The sequence below is a fragment of the Solea senegalensis genome, linkage group LG12 (assembly GCF_019176455.1).
Source record: "Solea senegalensis isolate Sse05_10M linkage group LG12, IFAPA_SoseM_1, whole genome shotgun sequence".
NCBI lineage: Eukaryota > Metazoa > Chordata > Actinopteri > Pleuronectiformes > Soleidae > Solea > Solea senegalensis.
In genome coordinates, this window is record NC_058032.1 from 10,670,129 (window position 1) to 10,698,088 (window position 27,960).

General features: G+C 41.8%; 1 protein-coding gene across 26 annotated transcripts in view; it reads right to left on the reverse strand.

Moving 5' to 3' along the window:
- The window catches only part of LOC122778031 (protocadherin alpha-C2-like), a 158,645-nt gene that overhangs the window by 21,739 nt on the left and 108,946 nt on the right, over window positions 1-27,960 (reverse strand). The window contains exons 1-2 of one of the 26 annotated variants that reach the window (XM_044039551.1): window positions 24,709-27,322; window positions 21,117-23,414 (exon numbers count right to left, since the gene is read on the reverse strand). The exons of 23 other annotated variants lie outside the window; for them this stretch is intronic. In XM_044039551.1, coding sequence (XP_043895486.1) covers window positions 21,117-23,414; window positions 24,709-27,087 — 4,677 coding nt within the window. In that variant the 5' untranslated portion in view covers window positions 27,088-27,322. Of the gene's footprint in view, window positions 1-10,841; window positions 13,357-21,116; window positions 23,415-24,708; window positions 27,323-27,960 lie in introns of those variants that run through there. 2 more of the 26 variants (XM_044039563.1, XM_044039555.1) reach the window with 2 other exon arrangements.

Consider the following 27,960-nt stretch of genomic DNA (forward strand, 5'->3'; position numbering starts at 1 on the left):
AACCAAAGTCCTTTTAATCAGGTGGACACACTAAGCGGATAGCGGAGTAATTCTCTGGTTATGTTTATTTGAGCTGATCCCCTGTGTACCTTCCATTCATACATAAAAGGCATTAGACAGCTAAAAGAAGCACAAATCCGCCCCCTTTAGTGTCCTGTAAAGGTTAAACAGTTTCTTGGATGTCCTGGTTCTGTCGGTGTATAAATCAAACAGATTCTTGTTGTAGCACTGAACAAAGCTATCAGGAAATGCAGGCAGGCTTTGGATACTTCCCTCTTAGGATGCCCTGGCTTTGTATCCCTGCCGGATGGGAGCGGATGCAACCCTTGCTTCTGAGCATGACAAAGCTAATCTAAAGCCTGCAACAGCATCCCAGTGCCACCAAGGGGTACAAATGATGCAGAGTGGTTTGGTGGAAATGGGGGAAAGGCGGAAGGGTGTTGATATCCCTTTTTCTTATATCTGTGACCAAATGTCTGTGATGTTCTCACTCCGTTGCACTGCATAATTTTGTTTTGCCAATATGATTCTCATAAGCTTTCTCACTATCTCATGCTTGGGGCTTGAATCCATGATTCTATATTTGTGACATCCTCTAAAATCCTCTCACATTTTTTGAAGTGATTCTCTAACCGCACACATGTTTCCCTTTACTTGCCTCATATGATCATGCTGTACATATTTGGTCTACATCCTCCTCTCCATCTCTCCTGCCTTCAATTATTGTGTCCATTCCATTTCCTTACTGCTGGCGTCTACAACACATGCTGAGATTGGATGTCTGGGTGGGGGCTGGTACTTACTGCCAGCTCCCTGGAAACAGACTAGTTCATCATTTCATTATGGCTCAGAACAGTCTCCATGGCAACCACTGATAGCAGAGCTAACCTCAGTAGCACAAAAGGACACACCCTTGCAAGGGAGGAACAACAGGAAGTAAATAAGATGTGTGAAAGACGGCTAACCTTAGATTAGGAATAAATACATATTCTGTTTGCCATGCTGCTGTTCTGTCACATTGTGTTATATATGATGAAGTAAGGACATTTCTGTTTTATGCTTTAGGTTCATCTGTTCAATCCATCTGTGTATTGCAATCTCTGGATCCACTTAAGTGTATGCTTTTACTGCAATCAATAATTCAATGCATTCTGCAGCACTGGGGGAGCTTATACAAAACTAAACTCTTGAAGGTTTAATGTTCCCACTAAGTCATTGTCTTCACTTTAGATTTTATTTTTTTCATCATATTGTTATTTTGTCATATTATGTCATCATATTTTATATAAAAGCACCCACGGCACGCAATGTCACCTATTTGACTCGTGCAGCTTCATAAAAACATGCATAAATACACGGTGCGCAGATAAAAGCCTCTTTCCCTCATCCACCACAACCCTTCGCCCCGCCCCACCGGTTTAGCTATGATTGACACTTGGAGTTGTCGGCCCCGCCCAGCCGCAGAGCAAGGCAGGAGGGAGATCTGAGCTGAGCCGAGCCGAGCCGAGAGCAGCTGATACCTCGGTCCTTTGCTGCTACTGCTGCTGCAGCTCGTAGCGGAAAATTACCTGCCCCTCCCTCTCAGTCACATTCACAGAAAGCTGCAGCATACTGAACACATTCGGAACCACTTTTACGCAGCGAGACAGCTCGTTGTTTCAGAAACCACAAGCTTATGCGAACAGCCGAGACGCTTGCTGTAAAAAAGATAAACAATAAATCAATAAAAAAATAAAGCAAAGCGACTACCTAACAGGATTTATTCGGATGGTGAATGCAGCACGCTGCCATTTTTAAATCACACGCTGGCCCACATATAACCCCGCATTACGCATTGCTTGTATCCGCAGTCTGTCAGCGCAGAGAGCACTTTCTCGCTTCCCTTCTTCACGTAAAACCAAACACACTGTCTGGGTTTTGACAGATCTGACAGTGCTTGTTTGCTATGGACCACTCCCTGAAAATGAGGTCATATCGTCTGAGTGCCTCAAACGCATCAGCAACACAATGCACATTCGACCTCAAAGAGGACCCAATGCCACAGCAACGTAGTACATAATAAGCAGCACTTATTAAACACGATGCGCCATTTGGCAAAGCAGAGCAGGTTTGTCTCAGCTGGGTCGGTGCACACATTAGAGATTCTAATGAAAATATATTAGATCGTGTTTACATGCGCTCTGAGGCCGATGACACACATGTCTGCAGGAATCGACATTAATTCCCTGTTATTTCTCTCAGCTGCTCCCCTTCTCAGGGAGTGCTGGTGAAGGAGAGGGGGAGGGGAGCGGAAAATGGCCCTGACAGTATGGAGGAGGAGGAGGAGGAGGAGGAGGGGGGAGAGAAATAGAACCTGGTGTAGAATGACGAATACTACGCACGTTTTGCTAAGGAACAGTAAAGGAAACTGGGACGTGGAACAAGAGGGATGAGGAAAAATAATGACAGTATAAAATAAAATAAAATAAGGAGCTGCAAATAGAACTAGCTGTATACTGTATATACAAATGTATTGTATATGTCCATGCTTTGTAAATAATGAACGCCTAAATGTGTGTATTGTGTTCATCCTCTATTAAAAATGACTTGGACAATTGTAAATGTAAATCTACACTATTACACATCCCCCTATAAAAGTATCACCATGTGTGAGTTTGTGCAACAAATGAAAAACACACGCACATACTGTGTATACACAGTACTGTGTGGAAGTTAAAATGATGTGACTGAGTTGGTCATATACAGAATATCAGCAAGCTGTCAATGTGATTAACTCATATAACATGTACAGTATGTAATGCTCAGCATATCTTGAAGAAACCTGGTGAAATAAACCTTTTTCACAGCAGATAAAATATTTAATAATATTAGCAGACGTGTATGTATGTATGTATGCGTCTCTACAGTGGCAGGTTAAAATGTTTGCTGAAGCCAAACAATGCACTGAGATGATTTGACCTCTATACAACTCTTAATTTCAACATGAGCTCATATCCAGTGGGCCAGGACCACTGAGACCACAAGTTAACACAATAAAAGGAAAACATAAATAAGGTTTGTGTACACATGTAGTCAAAACACCTGTATCTGAAATTATTAATTCATAACAAGACTCTATAAACCTGATTTCCAATGCCAATGCGGCTCAAATCTATAAGCTGATATTAAGCACTATGACATTAAATATGTGAACAAGACTTGCTACATTCAGACCTTATAAAATGCAGCAACAACTGCACATGATGGCTAACCTTTCAGTGAATTAAAACAATGTTTAAAACAATTGACAGCAGCCATATGTCAATTGATTGGTCATTATTGTACTGTACTACTCGTACAGCATGATATAGCATGTCAAGAAACAAAAACACTGGGTTGGCAGCAGTTGTTCACTCCTGCTAGCTGAGCAACAGACTCTCAGACAACAACAACATGATTTACACTCCCAACATCACAGGTCATATTTACAAACAGAGTCAACGTAACAATACATTGTACTCACAAAATGGAGGCTCACTCAGGTGGAATGTAGTCATTAACCCACGCGGAGAATAGACAGTTTCCCTTAGTGACCAAGTGACAGCAGCACTGAGCACTGGGCACGCAAATCACGCAAACCAAGCGACGGAAACTGACGTAAAAGCGCGATTTTTTTTTAATAGCTTGTTGACATATAGGTCGCCCTCCTCACTCACAAAAACTATGTGTGTTTCTGTTTATTTGACTGCATGACTGTAGCAATATGCCGCTTTTGCCCGAGTGTGTCTAACGTTATCTCAATGCGGAAGTTAATGTGTTTCAATGCGGAAGTAATGTGTTTCAATGCGGAAGTAATGTGTTTCAATGCGGAAGTAATGTGTGTCGCTTGCTCGTGGGGAAAATTAACGCCGAGAAACCGATTTTGCGAACACGCGCCGACAATGAGGATAATATGAACATCTTAGTGGACATCTGTTACCCCTTTTGCAGTTTCTCAGCCGCCACTTGAACTGCCATGAACAGACTTCTCTGTCAACTTCTGCTGTCCTCCGAGAAGAAGCAAGCTTCAACTCTTTCAAACCACCTTTCAAGTCTACTGACGGTGAGTAACTTTGTTCACACGCCTGCACTGAATTAATCTAAACCACATAATAGCTGGCCAACGGATATTTTTATTTTTATTTTTATTTTTAGAAAACTCCTGCTTCCTGGCAGCAATTTTATGATTTATTCCACTGTCTAACAACTAAAAATCTCCATTTAACGACTAATGAAGAAAAATAAGCTTCAAACATTTCCAGACTGTTGACAATTGCGACACCGCGGGTGCTGTGTTTCGTTATCATTAGTTAATGAAAAAAACACTTGCCAATAAGATAATCTCAGCGGTATTCATAAAAATGTGATGTGATGACTTAAGGCTCACTGCTCGTGCAGTTGATTGGTTAACTTATGGATCAGTTGTTTATAAATTATTTGTATTTTGTATGAATATTTTCTGTACGTGTTTTTTTATGCCCTTTGGGAAAATATCAAGTCTTACTATCAATGTAACTGAATTGACTTACGTACAATCTGCAGAATAAGGACTGGTGTATTGTAGTCAAAAGTTGCATATTAACTTGATATTTTTTGCGTGTTTTCCCGCACACTGACCATGGTTTTGCCCTGTGGTACAGTCCTATTACACTTGGTACAGTCCTGGTGGAAACGGAGCAAATCAGTACCATGGACAGCGCTCACACCTTATACACACAGTGAAGGATACACAACCAGAAACACATAACAGGACACACAACTGAGCCGAGTCAGTAATGTAACACAATTTGTTGTCTACAATGATCATATTTTACAATAATCTGAATTCCTAAGGAGCTACACTCACCTTCTCTGTATTAGGTAAAGTCTGAGTCCTGGTATACGTGTCTCCTCCGTTAATACTGATCAGCTCCGCATCTACAGGTGGATATGGTGCGGGGAAAACCACTACGTCGCTCTTGAGCGTGTCTGAGCTGAAACAGACGTCATACTGCTGTGTAGCTTTAGAGTAAGACCAGCTCCCGTCAGGGTGGGTGGTGATCATGGGGGCGCTGTACCTGCTGAAACTGCTGTCTGTCCTGTGGCATTTGACAGCTATTAAACTGATGAGGCTGAGCAGAAAGATGGCTGACACCGACACAATGGCGATCAGCAGATACAGGTTTAGTGAAGTGAAGCTCTCGTCCTTTATGGGCACATGTCTGAACTGAGTCTGGATGTCAGCTGAGCTTTCAACCACCATCACCTCTATAGACACAGTAGCTGACAGGGAGGGTTCTCCGTGATCAGAAACCAGCACCACCAAGGGGTGAGTTTTCAGGTCACTGTCACTCATTCTCCTTTTAGTCTTGATTTCCCCGGTGCTGGTTCCGATCCGGAAGAGGTTGTTTCCTTTGGTATCAGAGAGGTGATAAGAAAGCAGAGCGTTGTATCCAGAGTCTGCGTCTACAGCCCTGATTTTTGCCACAATATGTCCTGCTTCAACATTATATGGGATGCTCTCACTGTTAACGGAGCCGTGCTCAGAATAGGGCGCAAGAATCACGGGACTGTTGTCATTTTCATCCAGGATAAAAACGTTCACTGTCGCATTGCTGCTGAGCGGAGGAACACCAGAGTCTGTGGCCTGAACTTTGAACTGAAACGTTTTTAACTCCTCGTAGTTAAAGGACTGTAGACTGATTATATCTCCAGTCTCTGAGTTTACGTTAATAACTGAACCAATGACATGATTTTTATTATTATTGTTCATTACCGAAAACGTTACTCTCGCATTTTCATCGACATCAGCATCATCTGCAGTCAGTGTATAAATTACACCACTAACAGGACTGTTCTCTTTGACAAAAATGTTTATCACGGGCTCTTTAAAACGAGGTGCGTTGTCATTTACATCAGAAACGTGGACCACAATAACCCTGGTACTGGAAAGAGGCGGGGCCCCTTCGTCAGTCGCTGCTATTGTTACATTATACTGAGAAGCTCGCTCTCTGTCTAGAGGTCCGTCTACGACCAGTGAATAGTGATTTTTGTATGTATTCTTAATTGTAAACGGTACTGGGTCCACTATTCGAACCTGAACAACGCCGTTTTTATCTGAGTCGTTATCTCTGATCGTCATTAGTCCAACCATTGTGTTCAGGGTTGCGTCCTCCCTCACCACGTCGACTAAAGATGTTACTGATATTTCGGGTGGATTGTCATTAATATCTGAGATTTCAACGAGTACCTTGCAATGAGATGCTCTCGGATTTGGTCCTTTGTCTTTAGCCTGGACTCGAATTTCAACTGCTTTGCTCTTTTCGTGGTCTAGCTCCCCGTTCACTGTAATATCTCCGGTTACAGGATTAATTGCAAATGTATTCACATTTCTATCATTATCGTGGTTGATAAATTTATATTCTATTTCCCCGTTAAGACCTTCGTCTAAATCCCGAGCATTTACAGAAATTACAGTTGCACCTTGCGGTGTGTTTTCTGGCACGGTGGCTTTGTACAGCTGCGTGTCAAACAATGGAATATTATCATTTACATCTTGCACAATGACTGTTATAGACAATGTGCCTGACTTCGGTGGTTTCCCTCCATCCACAGCTGTCAGTGTTAGTTTGATAACTGTCTGTTTCTCTCGGTCTAATGCTTTCTGCAGCACCATTTCAGCGGACATAGTCTCCTCTCCACCATTCTGAACATCCAGGGTGAAATGTTCGTTTTGGCTCAGCTTGTAGCCCTTAACTGAATAACTACCGATATCCGCATCGAAAGCGTTTGGTAGAGTGAATCTCTCACCAGGAAACGCTGACTCGGACACATTTAAAACAATCCCCGGAATCCGAAAAGACGGCGCATTGTCGTTTATATCCAAGATTTTAACCTCAAAGCGATAGAGATTAAGCGGAGAGTTAACAATGGCTTCCACTTCCAGAGAACATTTGACATTACGAGAGCAAAGCTCCTCTCGGTCTATTCTGTCTTTGACCAGAAGTATCCCAGTCTTCACACTGACTTCGAAGTACCTCGTGTTAGGTCCCGAAATTTGAAAACCCCTGGTTTCCAGTTCTTGGACATCTAAATGCAAATCCTTCGCCAAATGTCCAACAGTGGTACCCGGGTTAGATTCCTCCGAAACAGAATATGCAATCTGTGCTGCTCCAAGCCTCGATATATGAGCTAGATTGAGCAAAAAATAAATCCAATGCCGCGAACTACCTGGTCCTTTCATCCTGTCTATAGCCTGCCGTACAGTTAATTCGTTAAAATAAATCCAGCAGTAACATTTCTCAACAATTCTATCAACCCATTGCGGTGAACATATTCTCGACTGCTACAAACAAAGAATGACAGTCTCTCTCTCTCTCTCAAACGAAGAGGGAGGTGCGTCTTGCAGAAAAAAAACCCAACGTGCTTCAACTCGCCGGTGTGATAGCGACATCTTGTGGTAATGTTGAGTTTGAAGGCACATAAAGAGAGAGAGCTCAAATCCACACTGAAAAAATTTGTTGCATAACCTTAATACACGTATTTTAGGATGAATGAGCTGGACAGTCTACACATTTAACATACTGCAAACAACTGTAAATTGCCACATGTAGGAGCGGAACACATTTATGAGTACAGGAAAGAAGTACTGAATTTCGACCACACACAGCTACCACAAAACTTCTTAAATAGTCACGTGTAATTGCATTTCAACAGGTTGAAACATTGAATTATTGGCTGGCTCCCTTTTGTTTTTGTGCTATTATCCTTACCGTCTCTTTGTTAGGTAAAGTCTGAGTCCTGGTAAACGTGTCTCCTCCGTTAATACTGATCAGCTCCGCATCTACAGGTGGATACGGTGCGGGGAAAACCATCACGTCACTCTTAAGCGTGTCTGAGTTGAAACAGACGTCATACTGCTGTGTAGCTTTAGAGTAAGACCAGCTCCCGTCAGGGTGGGTGGTGATCATGGGGGCGCTGTACCTGCTGAAACTGCTGTCTGTCCTGTGACATTTGACAGCTATTAAACTGATGAGGCTGAGCAGAAAGATGGCTGACACCGACACAATGGCGATCAGCAGATACAGGTTTAGTGAAGTGAAGCTCTCGTCCTTTATGGGCACGTGTTTGAACTGAGTCTGGATGTCAGCTGAGTTTTCAACCACCATCACCTCTATAGACACAGTAGCTGACAGGGATGGTTCTCCGTGATCAGAAACCAGCACCACCAAGGGGTGAGTTTTCAGGTCATTGTCACTCATTCTCCTCTTAGTCTTGATTTCCCCGGTGCTGGTTCCGATCCGAAAGAGGTTGTTTCCTTTCGGCTCAGATAGGTAATAAGAAAGCAGAGCGTTGTATCCTGAGTCTGCGTCTACAGCCCTGATTTTTGCCACAATGTGTCCCGCTTCAACATTATAGGGGATGCTCTCACTGTTAACGGAGCCGTGTTCAGAATAGGGCGCAAGAATCACGGGACTGTTGTCATTTTCATCCAGTATAAAAAGGTTCACTGTCACGTTGCTGCTGAGCGGAGGAACACCAGAGTCTGTGGCCTGAACTTTGAACTGAAACGTTTTTAACTCCTCGAAGTTAAAAGACTGTAGACTGATTATATCTCCAGTCTCTGAGTTGATGTTTACCACAGAAGTTATGGGGATACTTCTTGACATTCCATCTAATAATGAAAATATTATTTTTGCATTTTCTTCTTTATCATGATCAACTGCAGTTATAGTTAAGATTTTACCCCCAACTGCACTATTCTCTTTCAGATATGCATTAATCACAGGGTCTGAGAACATAGGTGCATTGTCATTCACATCAGAAATTTGAATTGGAATAACACGGGTGCTTGAGAGAGGCGGCGTGCCTTCATCGGTGGCTATGATGGTGACATTATATTGAGAAACACTCTCTCTGTCAAGAGGCCCATCAACTGTTAACGAATAATAATTTTTGTAATTTAGCTTAAGCTTAAAAGGCACCAAACCAAGAATGTTGGCAGCAGTGACACCATTATTACCCCCGTCTTTGTCAGTCACAGTCACCAAAGCAACCACTGTTCCCATCTCAGCATCCTCTTTAACTGGACTCAGAAGAGATGTGACGGTGATATCAGGGATGTTGTCATTAAGATCAGTTACTTCCAGTAACACTTTGCTATGGACGCTTCGAGCAGGCATGCCTTTATCTTTTGCTTGTACACGAATATCATATGCTGAATGTTCTTCATAGTCCACTTTCCCTGTGACAGTTATTTCCCCCGTTTCTGGGTTTATGGAAAATACAGCTCGGGGATTGAAATTTCCCCTCTCAATAAATGAATATATTATCTCACCATTTATTCCTTCGTCCAAATCTGTAGCACTAACCGTCAGTATAGATGTTTGGAATGGGGCGTTTTCAATGACCCGGGCCCTATACAGAGGTTTATTGAATACCGGTGCATTGTCATTTATATCCATAACATATATCACTATTTTTAATGTCCCAGACTTAGTAGGTTTTCCTCCGTCCACTGCAGTTAATGTCAGATGGATAACAGACTGTTTCTCCCTATCTAAAGATTTTTGTAGCACTAACTCAGCAGACTCGCTGTGCTGTCCGCCGCTCTGCACGTCCAGTGAGAAATATTCATTCGCACTGAGCTTGTAGCTCTTGACCGAGTTACTGCCCGTGTCTGCGTCATTCGCCATTGGGAGGAGATATCTCTCTCCGGTATAAGAAGATTCTGAAACATTAAAAGTCTTCTCCCTTTCCCGAAAAGATGGAGCATTGTCGTTAATATCAATAATCTGTACCTCTATGCGATGCAGATGCGTGGGGTGGCTCAGAATCGCTTCTATATTCAGGGAACATTTTGCCGTGTTTGAACAGAGCTCCTCGCGATCAATCCTATCGCAAACATATAGCCCACCTGTCTTTAAATCCACATCAAAATACTTATTAGAATTCCCAGCGACAACTCGAAAATCTCGTTTTCCCAGTTCCTGGACACCGACATTTAAATCCTTTGCAAGATTTCCCACTACCGTTCCTTTGTCAACCTCCTCGGGAACGGAGTAGGAGAGCTGCGCCGTAGATCCGTCGCACAAACAAAGCAAAGCTATGATTTGTATCCAAACCGTGACTGTCAGTCCTCCGCGCGCCATCGCCGACAGAACAAAAACAAAAGTAATTCTCCTATAATTCCACATATTGTGAATCGCAGACGAAGCCCCGTCTGTCTTGTGGCTATTTCTGTTTCTAACAAAGCACCAATGGACTATACTGCTTCAAACACAAAGGAGGGGTCTGGGAGAAACATGGGCAACACGGATATTATGGTCTCCAGCGACATCATCTGTTTCTTTCGTGGTAGTGTACAGTGACATTAATACTGAACTATGTTTGTGTAGTCGGGCAAAGCACTGTACAATTTTAATTTTGTGGAAATGGTGAATAAATACAATGTATGAAACATGTCTGTTGTCAGGGAAAACACGTTACAAACTAAACATAATCTGCTATTAAGAACTTAATTATGTAAGTCAGGCAGTCCCACTTAGTTCAGCACTCAGCACCATGGACAGCGTCACAGCTGGACAGTGGGGTAACTCTCAAAGTATCAACGACTCAGGTGCTATAATTGTCAGAATTGATTCATTCATTATCATCATGCCACAATATATGTTCGGTACCGAAAATTATAAGGCAATTGAGGAAAACAAATATGGACTGCGTTGACAGATACTCATGAATATACGATAATCCACCAAAGGTCTACAGATTCTGAATATGTCCCTGAGCTGTTTCCCCACATCTTAATTTCACGTACATAAACATTTTAGTAATCAGTAACTCACCGTCTCTTTGTTAGGTAATGTCTGAGTCCTGGTAAACGTGTCTCCTCCGTTAATACTGATCAGCTCCGCATCTACAGGTGGATATGGTGCGGGGAAAACCACTACGTCACTCTTGAGCGTGTCTGAGCTGAAACAGACGTCATACTGCTGAGTAGCTTTCGAGTAAGACCAGCTCCCGTCAGGGTGGGTGGTGATCATGGGGGCGCTGTACCTGCTGAAACTACTGTCTGTCCTGTGGCATTTGACAGCTATTAAACTGATGAGGCTGAGCAGAAAGATGGCTGACACCGACACAATGGCGATCAGCAGATACAGGTTTAGTGAAGTGAAGCTCTCGTCCTTTATGGGCACATGTCTGAACTGAGTCTGGATGTCAGCTGAGCTTTCAACCACCATCACCTCTATAGACACAGTAGCTGACAGGGAGGGTTCTCCGTGATCAGAAACCAGCACCACCAAGGGGTGAGTTTTCAGGTCATTGTCACTCATTCTCCTCTTAGTCTTGATTTCCCCGGTGCTGGTTCCGATCCGGAAGAGGTTGTTTCCTTTGGGCTCAGAGAGGTGATATGAAAGCAGCGCGTTGTATCCAGAGTCTGCGTCTACAGCCCTGATCTTTGCCACAATGTGTCCCGCTTCAACATTATAGGGGATGCTCTCACTGTTAACGGAGCCGTGCTCGGAATAGGGCGCAAGAACCACGGGACTGTTGTCATTTTCATCCAGGATAAAAACGTTCACTGTCACGTTGCTGCTGAGCGGAGGAACACCAGAGTCTGTGGCCTGAACTTTGAACTGAAACGTTTTTAACTCCTCATAGTTAAACGACTGCAAACTGATTATATCACCAGTCTCTGAGTTGATGTTTACCACAGAAGATACAGTAATGCTTTTGGAATCACTATAAAATGAGTATGTCACTCTTGCGTTTTCATTAATGTCAGGGTCGACTGCAGATATTGTATAGATACGAGATCCCACTGGACTGTTTTCTTTTACGTAAATGTTAATAAATGGTTCAAGAAAACGAGGTGCGTTGTCATTAACGTCAGAAATCTGAACTGTAATGACGCTGCTTGTGGATAATGGCGGAGTTCCTTCATCTGTCGCCTTAATCGTGACGTTGTAAAATGAGTATTCTTCTCTATCAAGCGGTCCATCTACTAGTAAAGAGTAGTAATTTTTGTAATTAGATCTTAGCTTAAATGGTGCCGAGCCAACTAATTTACAATCGGTGTGTCCGTTTTTTCCACCGTCTTTATCAGTCACTGTCACCAAAGCAACAACGTTTCCTACTTCAGCATCTTCTTTCACTGGGTTCATGAGTGACGTCACAACAATTTCTGGGGCATTATCGTTCACATCAACTACCTCCACCAGCAGCTTCCCATTTGCCCTCCGTGGCGAGAGACCCCTGTCTGTCGCTTGAACGTGGATTTCATAAGCGGACTGTTCTTCGTAATCCAAATTGCTCTTCACTGTTATCTCGCCTGTTTCTACATTTATGGAAAACACATCTGCAGGATTGAAGTTTGCGCGCTTCACAAAGGAGTAAACGACCCTCCCGTTTTCCCCCTCGTCTAAATCTGTGGCATTAAGATGAATTACTAATGAGCCAACTGGAGAATTTTCTTTAATTCTTGCCTTGTAAAGCGTTTTACTAAATGATGGCGTGTTGTCATTGACGTCTAAAACATTTACATGTATCTGTACAGATCCGCTTTTGGGAGGTTTGCCTCCGTCTACAGCAATCAGTGTTAGTTTAACAACATCTTGTTTTTCTCTATCCAAAGCTTTTGCCACGACTAATTCAGCAGACACACTGTGTTCTCCACTGCTCTGTACGTCTAAGGAGAAGTATTCATTCGGACTTAGCCTGTATGTTTTTACTGAATTGCTGCCTGTATCTGCATCAAGAGCCAGAGGAAGCAAGAAGTGCTCGCCCGTAGGTGAAGATTCAGATATGTTAAGTGTATGTGACTTCTCAACAAAAGTAGGTGCGTTATCATTTAAATCAACAACGACCACCTCAATTCGGTGGAGTATCATAGGATTGCTCAGTATGGCCTCGAAGTTTAGTGTGCATTTGATCGCGTTTGGACAGAGCTCCTCGCGGTCTATTCTCTCGTTAACATAAATATCCCCCGTCTTAACATTTGCCTCGAAATATTTCTTACTGTATCCAGACACGATATTCAGATTCCTTGTTTGCAAGTCCCGAACGTTGACGTTTAAATCCTTAGCCACATTCCCCACCACAGTTCCTTTGTCCACCTCCTCGGAAACAGAGTATGATATCTGAGCCACAGACCAGTCAGATAAAAACAGAAGCAACAGCCAACGGAGGATCTCGTTACTTCTCTTGATGCCCATCACAGCTTTTAAAGACCAAGTCGCCGTCCGAATTGTATTCATCCACAAAACGCGACTCGATCGGCAAGCATTTTTATTCCCATCCACTCCAGTCTTCTGCCTTTCATCGCTATCGCACCACAAAGCACTCACAATCTGCTGCGCGTCACAAGGGAAGGAGGAGACTGAGAACAACGAGCTCACAAAAAAAAACTTGTGGTCATTTGCGACCCCACGTGGTAAAACATAGACATGAACGTTGCTCCAAATGTTAACAGCGCCTCATGATCTTACATGGAAACACTGGTTGTAGCTTAACGTTCTAAATCCGTCATGTGCGCATAACATATTTGTTTAAAGATTAAAATAATTTGATTCTTACTACAGAAAATGAAAGTGTATACAAGTGATGTAAAGCAAAGCGAAAATAATGATGATAATGATTCAAGGCATTGCCACTATTGAGAGATAAGTCAGTCAAAACCGGTTCAGCATTAAATACATCAATTGATTTTTGCCGAATAAAGCCACACACACAAAAAAACAAAACAAAACATGGGCAATTGATAATTAACATCTAAAGCTACAATGATAGATTTATGCAATCATGCCAAGTTAGGGTTTTAAGAGTACAGCATGGAGTCAAAGACAAAATACGCCTATACATTTTCAGCACCATGGAAAGCACCCAAATCCGACTGCGGGATATCCCCCCTGTTTTTTCAGTAATCTGGTCAATTAAGCACGTCTGTTATCCATTTTAAATGATTGAGTGTTGCAGTCGTTGTGTTGTAGTGGTATTAAGTGTGATGTTCGTCATTTCGCTTTCATCCATATGTCACGGGTTTTAAAACAAATATCCACCATAGCCTATGTGGTGATTCACATTGACTACGATATATGATATTCAGACATGAAAACAAACGTTTGGTATGAATCTCAACTCACCTTCTCTGTATTAGGTAAAGTTTGAGTCCTGGTAAACGTATCACTTCCGTTAATACTGATCAGCTCCGCATCTACAGGCGGATACGGTGCGGGGAAAACCACTACGTCACTCTTGAGCGTGTCTGAGCTGAAACAGACGTCATACTGCTGTGTAGCTTTAGAGTAAGACCAGCTCCCGTCAGGGTGGGTGGTGATCATGGGGGCGCTGTACCTGCTGAAACTGCTGTCTGTCCTGTGGCATTTGACAGCTATTAAACTGATGAGGCTGAGCAGAAAGATGGCTGACACCGACACAATGGCGATCAGCAGATACAGGTTTAGTGAAGTGAAGCTCTCGTCCTTTATGGGCACATGTCTGAACTGAGTCTGGATGTCAGCTGAGCTTTCAACCACCATCACCTCTATAGACACAGTAGCTGACAGGGAGGGTTCTCCGTGATCAGAAACCAGCACCACCAAGGGGTGAGTTTTCAGGTCATTGTCACTCATTCTCCTCTTAGTCTTGATTTCCCCGGTGCTGGTTCCGATCCGGAAGAGGTTGTTTCCTTTGGGCTCAGAGAGGTGATAAGAAAGCAGCGCATTGTATCCAGAGTCTGCGTCTACAGCCCTGATCTTTGATACAATGTGTCCCGCTTCAACATTATAGGGGATGCTCTCACTGTTAACGGAGCCGTGCTCAGAATAGGGCGCAAGAACCACGGGACTGTTGTCATTTTCATCCAGGATAAAAACGTTCACTGTCACGTTGCTGCTGAGCGGAGGAACACCAGAGTCTGTGGCCTGAACTTTGAACTGAAACGTTTTTAACTCCTCAAAGTTAAAAGACTGTAAACCGATTATATCTCCAGTCTCCGAGTTTATGTTTACAACAGATGAAATTGGAATAGTTTTTGGGGAAGTATTTATTAACGTGTACGTGATCTTTGCGTTATCGTCTAAATCAGGATCAAATGCATTTATCGTATAAATGGTTGATCCTGTTTGACTGTTTTCTTTCACGTAAATATTAATCACAGACTGTGTGAAACGAGGCGCGTTGTCATTGACATCAGAAACATGAACAGTAATGACCCTGTTGCTGGACAGAGGTGGACTTCCTTCATCTGTAGCTGTAATGGTGACATTGTAAAGAAAAGTGCTTTCTCTGTCCAATGGTCCATCTACTACTAATGAATAATCATTTTTGTAGTTGGACTTGAGTTTAAAGGGAACAGAGCCCTCTACCTTACAGTTAGCTACACCATTGTTTCCTCCATCTTTATCAGTCACTGTAATAAAAGCAACTATTGTCCCCAGTTCAGCATCTTCTTTTACAGGCGTCATCAGTGACGTCACTGATATTTCTGGGGCATTGTCATTTACATCAATTATCTCGATCAATAATTTAGCATACCCAGTACGAGATGAGGTGCCTTGGTCCATTGCCTGAACTCTGACTTCATAAGCAGGTGTCTCCTCATAATCCAACGACCCCTTAACAATAATATCCCCATTTTCTGAATTCAGGTCAAAAATACTTGATGGATCAACATTTCCTCGTTTGATTAATGAATACAGGATCTTACTGTTCATGCCCTCGTCTAAATCGGTTGCATTCAACTTAATAACACGTGACCCAGGAGTCGCATTTTCTTTGACACGCACTTTGTAAAGCGATTTACTAAAGGTTGGTGTATTGTCATTAACATCTATAACATTAACAATTAACTGTAAAGTCCCTGATCTTGGTGGTTTACCTCCATCTACAGCCGTGAGAACTAATTTAATCACCGGCTCTTTCTCTCGATCTAAAGCTTTCTGCAACACTAACTCTGCAGACACACCGTGTTCTCCACCGCTTTGAATATCAAGAGAGAAATGTTCATTATGGGTTAGCTTATAAGACTTTACTGTGTTACTTCCAATGTCTGCATCCACTGCTACCGGGAGAAGATATCGCTCCCCGGGCGAAAGCGATTCAGAGATTTTAAGTGAATGCGTTTGTTCAACAAAAGAAGGCGAATTGTCATTTACATCAATAATATTAACCTCAATGCGATGCGCATTCATTGGGTTATTTAAAGCAGCTTGTAATTTGATGGGACATTTTACGGCATTAGGACAAAGCTCCTCTCTGTCTATTCTCTCGTTAACAAAGAGGTTTCCGGTCCTCAAATTCACGTCAAAATATTTCTTACTGTAACTCGAAACGACCGTCAGATCTCGTGTCTCTAGATCCTGCACGTTGATGTTTAAATCTTTCGCGATGTTCCCCACTACTGTGCCTTTGTTCACCTCCTCGGAAATGGAGTAAGATAACTGCGAAGCAGAGCAGTCAGCGAGACAAAGCAGTGCAACAACATGAACCCAGCCGTATTCCTTCTGTCGTCGGACATACATCGTTGATGCAGAAATAGGAGATTAATCCAATAGTTTATACATCCACAATGTAGATGTTTCCGTCAAAAACTGTATTGTCCGTTTTGAGTCCTTCCCTTCTCGCCCCAGCACAACAATGTGTATGTGGTTGATAACGATTGGATTTTCTCATGCACAGAGGAGGAGTTTTAGACATAGATACATTCAAATCCATGGTCTCGAGCGACATCATGTGGTGAAAGTTAGCCTAGCTAAATACTCATGAAGCCATACAATAATGTTCAGTGTGATTCTAAATATTGCACATGATTAAAACTAAATCCTCGAATAAATATCACAAAAATATTCACCTATACAAAAACATTGTTAAGTGAAGCTTTCTTCAGACTGTAACAACACTTCACTGACTGATATTCCACACGGCCCTATGAGTTGATGGGTTAGGGTATCTGAACAATGTTATGTAACAAGGGAGGTGTTGGGCATACCAAAAGTAATTAATTTCCTCTTTCTGTTCTAATAAAGCAATTTTAAAGTAGTATAAATGAGTAAAAAGACATAAAACATGTTTTAATCGATTAAGTATGTCTCTTCAAGGGTAGACAATCCACATTGGAATGCCCTGATTCAGCACCACGGACAGCAACGCACGTCTTACATAAATACTTGACATGTTTCTAGTAAAATTGTTAGACTGTCTATATGTATCCGGTTTGTATCCAATACTTCAAGTTCAGCAACATTACAGTCACTTTCAATACAACAAAATTAATGAAATTATTTTCCATTGTTGAACTCTTCAATGAGCCAGCATATGCAGCTGAATGTTACTGACTAACAAGCACTATGATTATAACGAATTTAGATATTTCTATAGCCTTTCGAGCTCGTTTCTTCTCAGGGCCACAAAAGCAACAACCGGATTATGCCTATTAGATGTCATGCAAATAAGTTGCGTAAAATTGGGTATTCCTTAACGGAGATCGACTAAGTTTTGTCGGCAAATTCAGTAAGGTGAACAAGTTGTGTTTACAATTTAGAATGTTGATCTGAATGAGCACTAGTCATTTATATATACATATATATATATGTAAAACTTTTATAAACCGTGGTTGTGTGATCTGTTTTGTCACAAAATACATTATGTTGTGGCCTTAAGTCATTTCACATGTTCCTTCGTTGTGTCCAAAGGGCGTAAGTGAATTCAGTATGTCACTGAAAGTGATTTGACGTTAATGAAATCCCAAGTCAATTATCCAAACATTCACTGCAGTGTACAACTCACCTTCTCTGTATTAGGTAAAGTCTGAGTCCTGTTAAACGTGTCTCCTCCGTTAATACTGATCAGCTCCGCATCTACAGGCGGATACGGTGTGGGGAAAACCACTACGTCACTCTTGAGCGTGTCTGAGCTGAAACAGACGTCATACTGCTGTGTAGCTTTAGAGTAAGACCAGCTCCCGTCAGGGTGGGTGGTGATCATGGGGGCGCTGTACCTGCTGAAACTGCTGTCTGTCCTGTGGCATTTGACAGCTATTAAACTGATGAGGCTGAGCAGAAAGATGGCTGACACCGACACAATGGCGATCAGCAGATACAGGTTTAGTGAAGTGAAGCTCTCGTCCTTTATGGGCACATGTCTGAACTGAGTCTGGATGTCAGCTGAGCTTTCAACCACCATCACCTCTATAGACACAGTAGCTGACAGGGAGGGTTCTCCGTGATCAGAAACCAGCACCACCAAGGGGTGAGTTTTCAGGTCATTGTCACTCATTCTCCTCTTAGTCTTGATTTCCCCGGTGCTGGTTCCGATCCGGAAGAGGTTGTTTCCTTTGGGCTCAGAGAGGTGATACGAAAGCAGCGCGTTGTATCCAGAGTCTGCGTCTACAGCTCTGATCTTTGCCACAATGTGTCCCGCTTCAACATTATAAGGGATGCTCTCACTGTTAAAGGAGCCGTGCTCAGAATAGGGCGCAAGAACCACGGGGCTGTTGTCATTTTCATCCAGAATAAAAAGGTTCACTGTCACGTTGCTGCTGAGCGGAGGAACACCAGAGTCTGTGGCCTGAACTTTGAACTGAAACGTTTTTAACTCTTCGAAATTAAAAGACTGTAAACCGATTATATCTCCAGTCTCTGAGTTTATGTTTACAACAGATGACATTGGAATAGTTTTGGGGGAAGTATCTATTAACGTATACCTGATCTTTGCATTATTGTCTAAATCAGGATCAAACGCATTTATTGTATAAATGACTGATCCTTTTGGACTGTTTTCTTTCACATAAACATTAAACACAGACTCCGTGAAACGAGGTGCGTTGTCATTGACATCAGAAACATGAACAGTAATGACCCTGTTGCTGGACAGAGGTGGACTTCCTTCATCTGTAGCTGTAATCGTGACATTGTAAAGAAACGTGCTTTCTCTGTCCAATGGTCCATCTACTACTAACGTATAATCATTTTTGTAGTTGGACTTGAGTTTAAAGGGAACAGAGCCCTCTACCTTACAGTTAGCTACACCATTGTTTCCTCCATCTTTATCAGTTACTGTAATAAAAGCAACTATTGTCCCCAGTTCAGCATTTTCTTGTACAGGCGTCATCAGTGACGTCACAGATATTTCTGGAGCATTGTCATTTACATCAATTATCTCGATCAATAATTTCGCATGTGAACTACGAGGAACAGGGCCTCGATCCATTGCCTGAACTCTGACTTCATAAGCAGGTGTCTCCTCATAATCTAACGTCCCCTTAACAGTAATATCTCCCGTTTCTGAATTTAGGTCAAAAATACTTGATGGATCAACATTTCCTCGTTTGATAAATGAATACAGGATATTACTGTTCATGCTCTCGTCTAAATCGGTTGCATTTAACTTGATAACAAGTGACCCAGGAGTCGCATTTTCTTTGGCACGCACTTTGTACAGAGACTTACTGAAAGTTGGTGTATTGTCATTAACATCTATAACGTTAACAATTAACTGTAAAGTCCCTGATCTTGGTGGTTTACCTCCATCTACAGCCGTAAGAACTAATTTAATCAACAGCTCTTTCTCTCGATCTAAAGCTTTCTGCAACACTAACTCTGCAGACACACCGTGTTCCCCACCGCTTTGCACATCAAGAGAGAAATGTTCATTATGGCTCAGCTTATAAGACTTTACTGTGTTACTTCCAATGTCTGCATCGATTGCAACTGGGAGAAGATATCGCTCACCGGGTGAAAGCGATTCAGATATGTTTAGGAAATGCGTTTCTTCAACAAAAGAAGGCGAATTATCATTTACATCAAGAATATTAACCTCAATGCGATGCGCATTCATTGGGTTATTTAAAGCAGCTTGTAATTTGATGGGACATTTTACGGCATTAGGACAAAGCTCCTCTCTGTCTATTCTCTCGTTAACAAAGAGGTTTCCGGTCCGCAAATTCACGTCAAAATATTTCTTACTGTAACTCGAAACGACCCTCAGATCTCGTGTCTCTAGATCCTGAACATTGATGTTTAAATCTTTCGCGATGTTCCCCACTACTGTGCCTTTGTTCACCTCCTCGGAAATGGAGTAAGATAACTGCGAAGCAGAGCAGTCTGCGAGACAAAGCAGTGCAACCACATGAATCCAGGCGTATTCCTTCTGTCGTCGGACATACATCGTTGATGCAGAAATTAGAGATTAATCCAATAGCTTTTACATCCACAATGTAGATCCTTCCATCAAAAATTGCATTCGTACGTTTTGAGTCCTTCCCTTCTCGCCCCAGCACAACGATGTGTATGTGGCTGATGACGATTGGATTTTCTAATGCACAGAGGAGGAGTTTTAGATACATTCACATCCATGGTCTCGAGCGACATCATGTGTTGAATGTTGGTCTAGCTAAATGCTCATGGAAACATTAAGTAGTTTGCAATGTGTAATTCTAAATACAGCACATATTGCAAATGATTGAAATTAAATTCTCGAATAAATTTCAAAATATATTCACAAATACGCAGCTGCAAATACATTAAGTGAAGCTTTCTTCAGACTGTAACAACACTTCACTGACTGATATTCCACACAGCCCTATGAGTTGATAGAAAATCTGAAAAATGTAATGTAACTGGGGAGTGGTTGGGCATACCAAAATAATGTATGTTGTCTTACTGTTCTAATAATACAATTCAAAAGATGTATGTATGAATAAAAACAAAAACAACTAAAATAATAACATACGCATCTAATTAATTGTGTCACTTTAAGGCAAGGCGAACCACAGATCCCGTTAGAATATCCTAGGTCAGGACCACGGACAGCGACGTACAACCTTACATAAATACTTCACATGTTTCCGGAAAGATGTTTCAGAACCAAATACCGAAATCTAATACTTCAAGTTAAGCAACATTAAAATCGCTCTCAATACAAGTAAAACAAATTAGGTCAGATTCATTTCCATTGTTGAACTGTTCAATGAGCCAACAGGTGCAGCTGAAAGTTACTGAGTCCTGAAACTTTATACGTTGTCGCCTTTCGAACACGTTCTTAGGGCCACAAAACGAAAGTGATTTTGCATTATTTAAATCTCAAGTCGATTATCCAAACATTCACTGCAGTGTACAACTCACCTTCTCTGTATTAGGTAAAGTCTGGGTCCTGGTAAACGTGTCACTTCCGTTAATACTGATCAGCTCCGCATCTACAGGTGGATATGGTGCGGGGAAAACCACTACGTCACTCTTGAGCGTGTCTGAACTGAAACAGACGTCATACTGCTGAGTAGCTTTAGAGTAAGACCAGCTCCCGTCCGGGTGGGTGGTGATCATGGGGGCGCTGTACCTGCTGAAACTGCTGTCTGTCCTGTGGCATTTGACAGCTATTAAACTGATGAGGCTGAGCAGAAATATGGCTGACACCGACACAATGGCGATCAGCAGATACAGGTTTAGTGAAGTGAAGCTCTCGTCCTTTATGGGCACATGTCTGAACTGAGTCTGGATGTCAGCTGAGCTTTCAACCACCATCACCTCTATAGACACAGTAGCTGACAGGGAGGGTTCTCCGTGATCAGAAACCAGCACCACCAAGGGGTGAGTTTTCAGGTCATTGTCACTCATTCTCCTCTTAGTCTTGATTTCCCCGGTGCTGGTTCCGATCCGGAAAAGGTTGTTTCCTTTGGGTTCAGAGAGTTGATACGAAAGCAGCGCGTTGTATCCAGAGTCTGCGTCTACAGCCCTGATTTTTGCCACAATGTGTCCCGCTTCAACATTATAGGGGATGCTCTCACTGTTAACGGAGGCGTGCTCAGAATAGGGCGCAAGAACCACGGGGCTGTTGTCATTTTCATCCAGAATAAAAAGGTTCACTGTCACGTTGCTGCTGAGCGGAGGAACACCAGAGTCTGTGGCCTGAACTTTGAACTGAAACGTTTTTAACTCTTCGAAATTAAAAGACTGTAAACCGATTATATCTCCAGTCTCTGAGTTTATGTTTACAACAGATGACATTGGAATAGTTTTGGGGGAAGTATCTATTAACGTATACCTGATCTTTGCATTATCGTCTAAATCAGGATCAAACGCATTTATTGTATAAATGACTGATCCTGTTGGACTGTTTTCTTTCACAGAAACGTTAATCACAGACTCCGTGAAATGAGGTGCGTTGTCATTGACATCAGAAACATGAACATTAATGACCCTGTTGCTGGACAGAGGTGGACTTCCTTCATCTGTAGCTGTAATGGTGACATTGAACAGATAATTGTTTTCTCTGTCCAATGGTCCATCTACTACTAATGAATAATCATTTTTGTAGTTGGACTTGAGTTTAAAGGGAACAGAGCCCTCTACCTTACAGTGAGCTACACCATTGTTTCCTCCATCTTTATCAGTCACTGTTATAAAAGCAACTATTGTCCCCAGTTCAGCATCTTCTTTTACGGGCGTCATCAGTGACGTCACTGATAATTCTGGGGCATTGTCATTCACATCAATGATTTCGATCAATAATTTAGTATATGCAGTACGTGGTGAGGTGCCTTGGTCCATTGCCTGAACTCTGACCTCATAAGCAGGCGTCTCCTCATAATCTAACGTCCCCTTAACAGTCATTTCCCCAGTTTCTGAATTTAGAAAAAAAATATTTGATAGATCAATATTTCCACGTTTGAAAAATGAATACAGGATCTTACTGTTCATGCCCTCGTCTAAATCGGTTGCATTTAGCTTAATTACAAGTGAACCAGAAGTCGCATTTTCTTTGACACGAACTTTGTAAAGCGATTTGCTGAAAGTAGGTGGATTGTCGTTAGCATCAATCACATTAACTATTAACTGTAAAGTACCTGATCTTGGCGGTTTACCTCCATCTACAGCCGTGAGAACGAGTTTAATCACCGGCTCTTTCTCTCGATCTAAAGCTTTCTGCAACACTAACTCGGGTGACACACCGTGTTCTCCACCGCTTTGTACATCAAGAGAGAAATGTTCATTATTGCTCAGCTTATAAGACTTTACTGTGTTACTTCCAATGTCTGCATCGACTGCTACTGGGAGAAGATATCGCTCTCCGGATGAAAGCAATTCAGATATGTTAAGTAAATGTGTTTGTTCAATAAAAGAAGGCGAATTATCATTTACGTCAAGAATATTGACTTCAATGCGATGCGCATTCATTGGGTTATTTAAAGCAGCTTGTAAATTAACGGGGCATTTTACGGCATTAGGACAAAGCTCTTCTCTGTCTATTCTCTCGTTAACAAAGAGGTTTCCGGTCCGCAAATTCACGTCAAAATATTTCTTACTGTAACTCGAAACGACCCTCAGATCTCGTGTCTCTAGATCCTGCACGTTGATGTTTAAATCTTTCGCGATGTTCCCCACTACTGTGCCTTTGTTCACCTCCTCGGAAATGGAGTAAGATAACTGCGAAGCAGAGCAGTCAGCGAGACAAAGCAATGCAACAACATTAATCCAGGCGTATTCCTTCTGTCGTCGGACATACATCGTTGATGCAGAAATGAGAGATTAATCCAATAGTTTACACATCCACAACGTAGATCCTTCCATCAAAAATTGTATTCGTCTGTTTTAGGTCCTTCCCTTCTCGCCCCAGAATAACAATGAGTGTTGATGACGATTGGATTTTTTCATGCACAGAGGAGGAGTTTTAGATTCAGATACATTCACATCCATGGTCTCGAGCGACATCATGTGGTGAATGTTAGCCTAGCTAAATATTAATGAAACAATAAAATAATTTTCAATGTGATTCTAAATACAGCACATACTTGCACCTGATTTAACCAAAACCCTCAAATAAATATCACAACCATATTCAACTATACGCAGCTGTAGAAACATTGCTAAGTGATGCATAGACTGTAACAACACTTCACTGACTGATATTCCACACAGCCCATGTGTTGATGGACCATCTGAACAATGTATGTAAGTAGGGAGTGGTTGGGCATACCACAGTAATTTATTTTCTCTTTCTGTTCTAATAAAGCAATTTAGAAGTTGTATAAACAAGAACAAAGACATGAAAATAAAATTTATCTTAATTAAGTATGTCTCTTCAAGGGGAGACAAACCGCATACTACATTTGAATGCCCTGATTCAGGACCACGGACAGCGACGCACGTCTTACATAAATACTTGACATGTTGCGAGTAACATTTTTAGACGTATGTATCCATTACTTCTGTTCAGCAAAATTACAACCATTCTCAATACAAGTACAATAAAATTAGTGGAATTAGTTACCATTGTTTAACTATTCAATGAGCCAACATATGCAGCTGAAAGTTACTGATAAACAAGCGCTATGATTATAACGAATTTCGATATGTCCATAGTCTTTCAAGTTCGTTTCTTCTCAGGACCACAAAACAAACAACGGGATTCTGACTACATGCCACGTAAATATGTGGTGTAACATTTTGTCGGCCAATTCAGTAAGGTGAAGGAAATATGTTTCAAAAGTTACTATGTTGATCTGAATAAGCACTGGTTATTTACAAAAAAACGCTTTTATAAACCGTGGTTGTGTGATTTGTTTCGTTACAAAACACATCATATCTTAGCCTTAAGTCATTTCACATGCTTCGTTGTATCAACATGGCGTTTGTGATCTCAGTATGTCACTGAAAGTGATTTGACGTTAATGAAATCCCAAATCAATTATCCAAACATTCACTGCAGTTTACAACTCACCTTCTCTGTATTAGGTAAAGTCTGAGTCCTGGTAAACGTGTCTCCTCCGTTAATACTGATCAGCTCCGCATCTACAGGTGGATACGGTGCGGGGAAAACCACTACGTCACTCTTGAGCGTGTCTGAGCTGAAACAGACGTCATACTGCTGTGTAGCTTTAGAGTAAGACCAGCTCCCGTCAGGGTGGGTGGTGATCATGGGGGCGCTGTACCTGCTGAAACTGCTGTCTGTCCTGTGGCATTTGACAGCTATTAAACTGATGAGGCTGAGCAGAAAGATGGCTGACACCGACACAATGGCGATCAGCAGATACAGGTTTAGTGAAGTGAAGCTCTCGTCCTTTATGGGCACATGTCTGAACTGAGTCTGGATGTCAGCTGAGTTTTCAACCACCATCACCTCTATAGACACAGTAGCTGACAGGGAGGGTTCTCCGTGATCAGAAACCAGCACCACCAAGGGGTGAGATTTCAGGTCATTGTCACTCATTCTCCTCTTAGTCTTGATTTCCCCGGTGCTGGTTCCGATCCGGAAGAGGTTGTTTCCTTTGGGCTCAGATAGATGATAAGAAAGCAGCGCGTTGTATCCAGAGTCTGCGTCTACAGCCCTGATCTTTGCCACAATGTGTCCCGCTTCAACATTATAGGGGATGCTCTCACTGTTAACGGAGCCGTGCTCAGAATAGGGCGCAAGAACCACGGGGCTGTTGTCATTTTCATCCAGGATAAAAACGTTCACTGTCACGTTGCTACTGAGCGGAGGAACACCAGAGTCTGTGGCCTGAACTTTGAACTGAAACGTTTTTAACTCCTCAAAGTTAAAAGACTGTAGACTGATTATATCTCCAGTCTCTGAGTTTATGTTTACAACAGATGGAATTGGAATATTTTTGGGGGAAGTATCCACTAACGTGTATGTGAGCTTTGCATTATCGTCTAAATCAGGATCAAATGCAATTATTGTATGAATTACTGATCCTGTTGGACTGTTTTCTTTTACATAAACATTAAACACAGACTCCGTGAAACGAGGTGCGTTGTCATTGACATCAGAAACATGAACAGTAATGACCCTGTTGCTGGACAGAGGTGGATTTCCTTCATCTGTAGCTGTGATGATGACATTGTAAAGAAAAGTGTTTTCTCTGTCCAATGGTCCATCTACTACTAATGAATAATCATTTTTGTAGTTGGACTTGAGTTTAAAGGGAACAGAGCCCTCTACCTTACAGTTAGCTACACCATTGTTTCCTCCATCTTTATCAGTCACTGTTATAAAAGCAACTATTGTCCCCAGTTCAGCATCTTCTTTTACGGGCGTCATTAGTGACGTCACTGACATTTCTGGGGCATTGTCATTCACATCAATTATCTCGATTAATAATTTAGCATATGCAGTACGCGGTGAGGTGCCTTGGTCCTTTGCCTGAACTCTGACTTCATAAGCAGGTGTCTCTTCATAATCTAACGCACCGTTAACAGTAATATATCCAGTTTCTGAATTTAGATCAAACATATTTGATAGATCAATATTTCCACGTTTGATAAATGAATACAGGATCTTACTGTTCATGCCCTCGTCTAAGTCAGTTGCATTTAACTTAATAACACGTGACCCAGGAGTCGCATTTTCTTTGACATGCACTTTGTAAAGCGATTTACTAAAAGTAGGTGTATTGTCATTAACATCCATAACATTAACAATTAACTGTAAAGTCCCTGATCTTGGTGGTTTACCTCCATCTACAGCCGTCAAAACTAGTTTAATCAACGGCTCCTTCTCTCGGTCTATAGCTTTCTGCAACACCAACTCAGCAGACACTCCGTGTTCTCCACCGCTTTGAACGTCAAGAGAGAAATGTTCATTATTGCTCAGCTTATAAGACTTTACTGTGTTACTTCCAATGTCTGCATCGATTGCTTCTGGTAGAAGATATCGCTCTCCGGGTGAAAGTGATTCAGATATGTTAAATAAATGCGTTTGTTCAGTAAAAGAAGGCGAATTGTCATTTACATCAAGAATATTGACTTCAATGCGATGCGCATTCATTGGGTTATTTAAAGCAGCTTGTAATTTGATGGGACATTTTACGGCATTAGGACAAAGCTCCTCTCTGTCTATTCTCTCGTTAACAAAGAGGTTTCCGGTCCGCAAATTCACGTCAAAATATTTCTTACTGTAACTCGAAACGACCCTCAGATCTCGTGTCTCTAGATCCTGAAGATTGATGTTTAAATCTTTCGCGATGTTCCCCACTACTGTGCCTTTGTTCGCCTCCTCGGAAATGGAGTAAGATAACTGCGAAGCAGAGCAGTCTGCGAGACAAAGCAGTGCAACCACATGAATCCACGCGTATTCCTTTTGTAGTCGGACATACATCGTTGATGCAGAAATTAGAGATTAATCCAATAGCTTTTACATCCACAATGTAGATCCTTCCATCAAAAATTGCATTCGTCCGTTTTGAGTCCTTCCCTTCTCGCCCCAGCACAACAATGTGTATGTGGCTGATGACGATTGGATTTTCTCATGCACAGAGGAGGAGTTTTAGATACATTCACATCCATGGTCTCGAGCGACATCATGTGGTAATTTTGGCTTAGCTAAATGCTCATGAAGCCATTAAGTAATTTCCAAAGTTATTTTAAATACAGCACGGCCTTGGAATGTATTTAAATTACATTTTTGAATAAATATCGAAGCAATATTCACCAATACGCAGCTGCAAAGACCTATTCAAGTGATGCATTCTTCAGACTGCAACAACACTTCACTGATTGTTATTTCACACAGCCCTGTGAGTTGATTGAACATCTGAACAATGTAATGTAACTGATGATAGGCTGTTCATACCAAAAGTAATTCATTTTATCTCACTGTTCTAATAATAACATTTAAAAGATGTATGTATAAGTAAAACAACAACTCCAACCACGACAAACGGATCTAATTAAGCGAACTACAGACCCGTTAGACTATCCCAGTTCAGGACCACGGACAGCGACGTACATCTTGCTTAAATAGCTGACATGTTTCTTTTAACATTTTCAGAACATAATTCCAAAATATAAAACTTCTCCTTCAGCAACATTGCAATCACTCTCAAAACAAGTAAAGCAAAATAAGTCAAATTAATTTACCTTGTTGAACTCTTCAATGAGCCAACATGTACAGGTAACAGTTACTGCACATGTCATGACTCTTTAAACAGCGCTATGATTCAAACGAATTAAGATATTTCCCTAGCCTTTG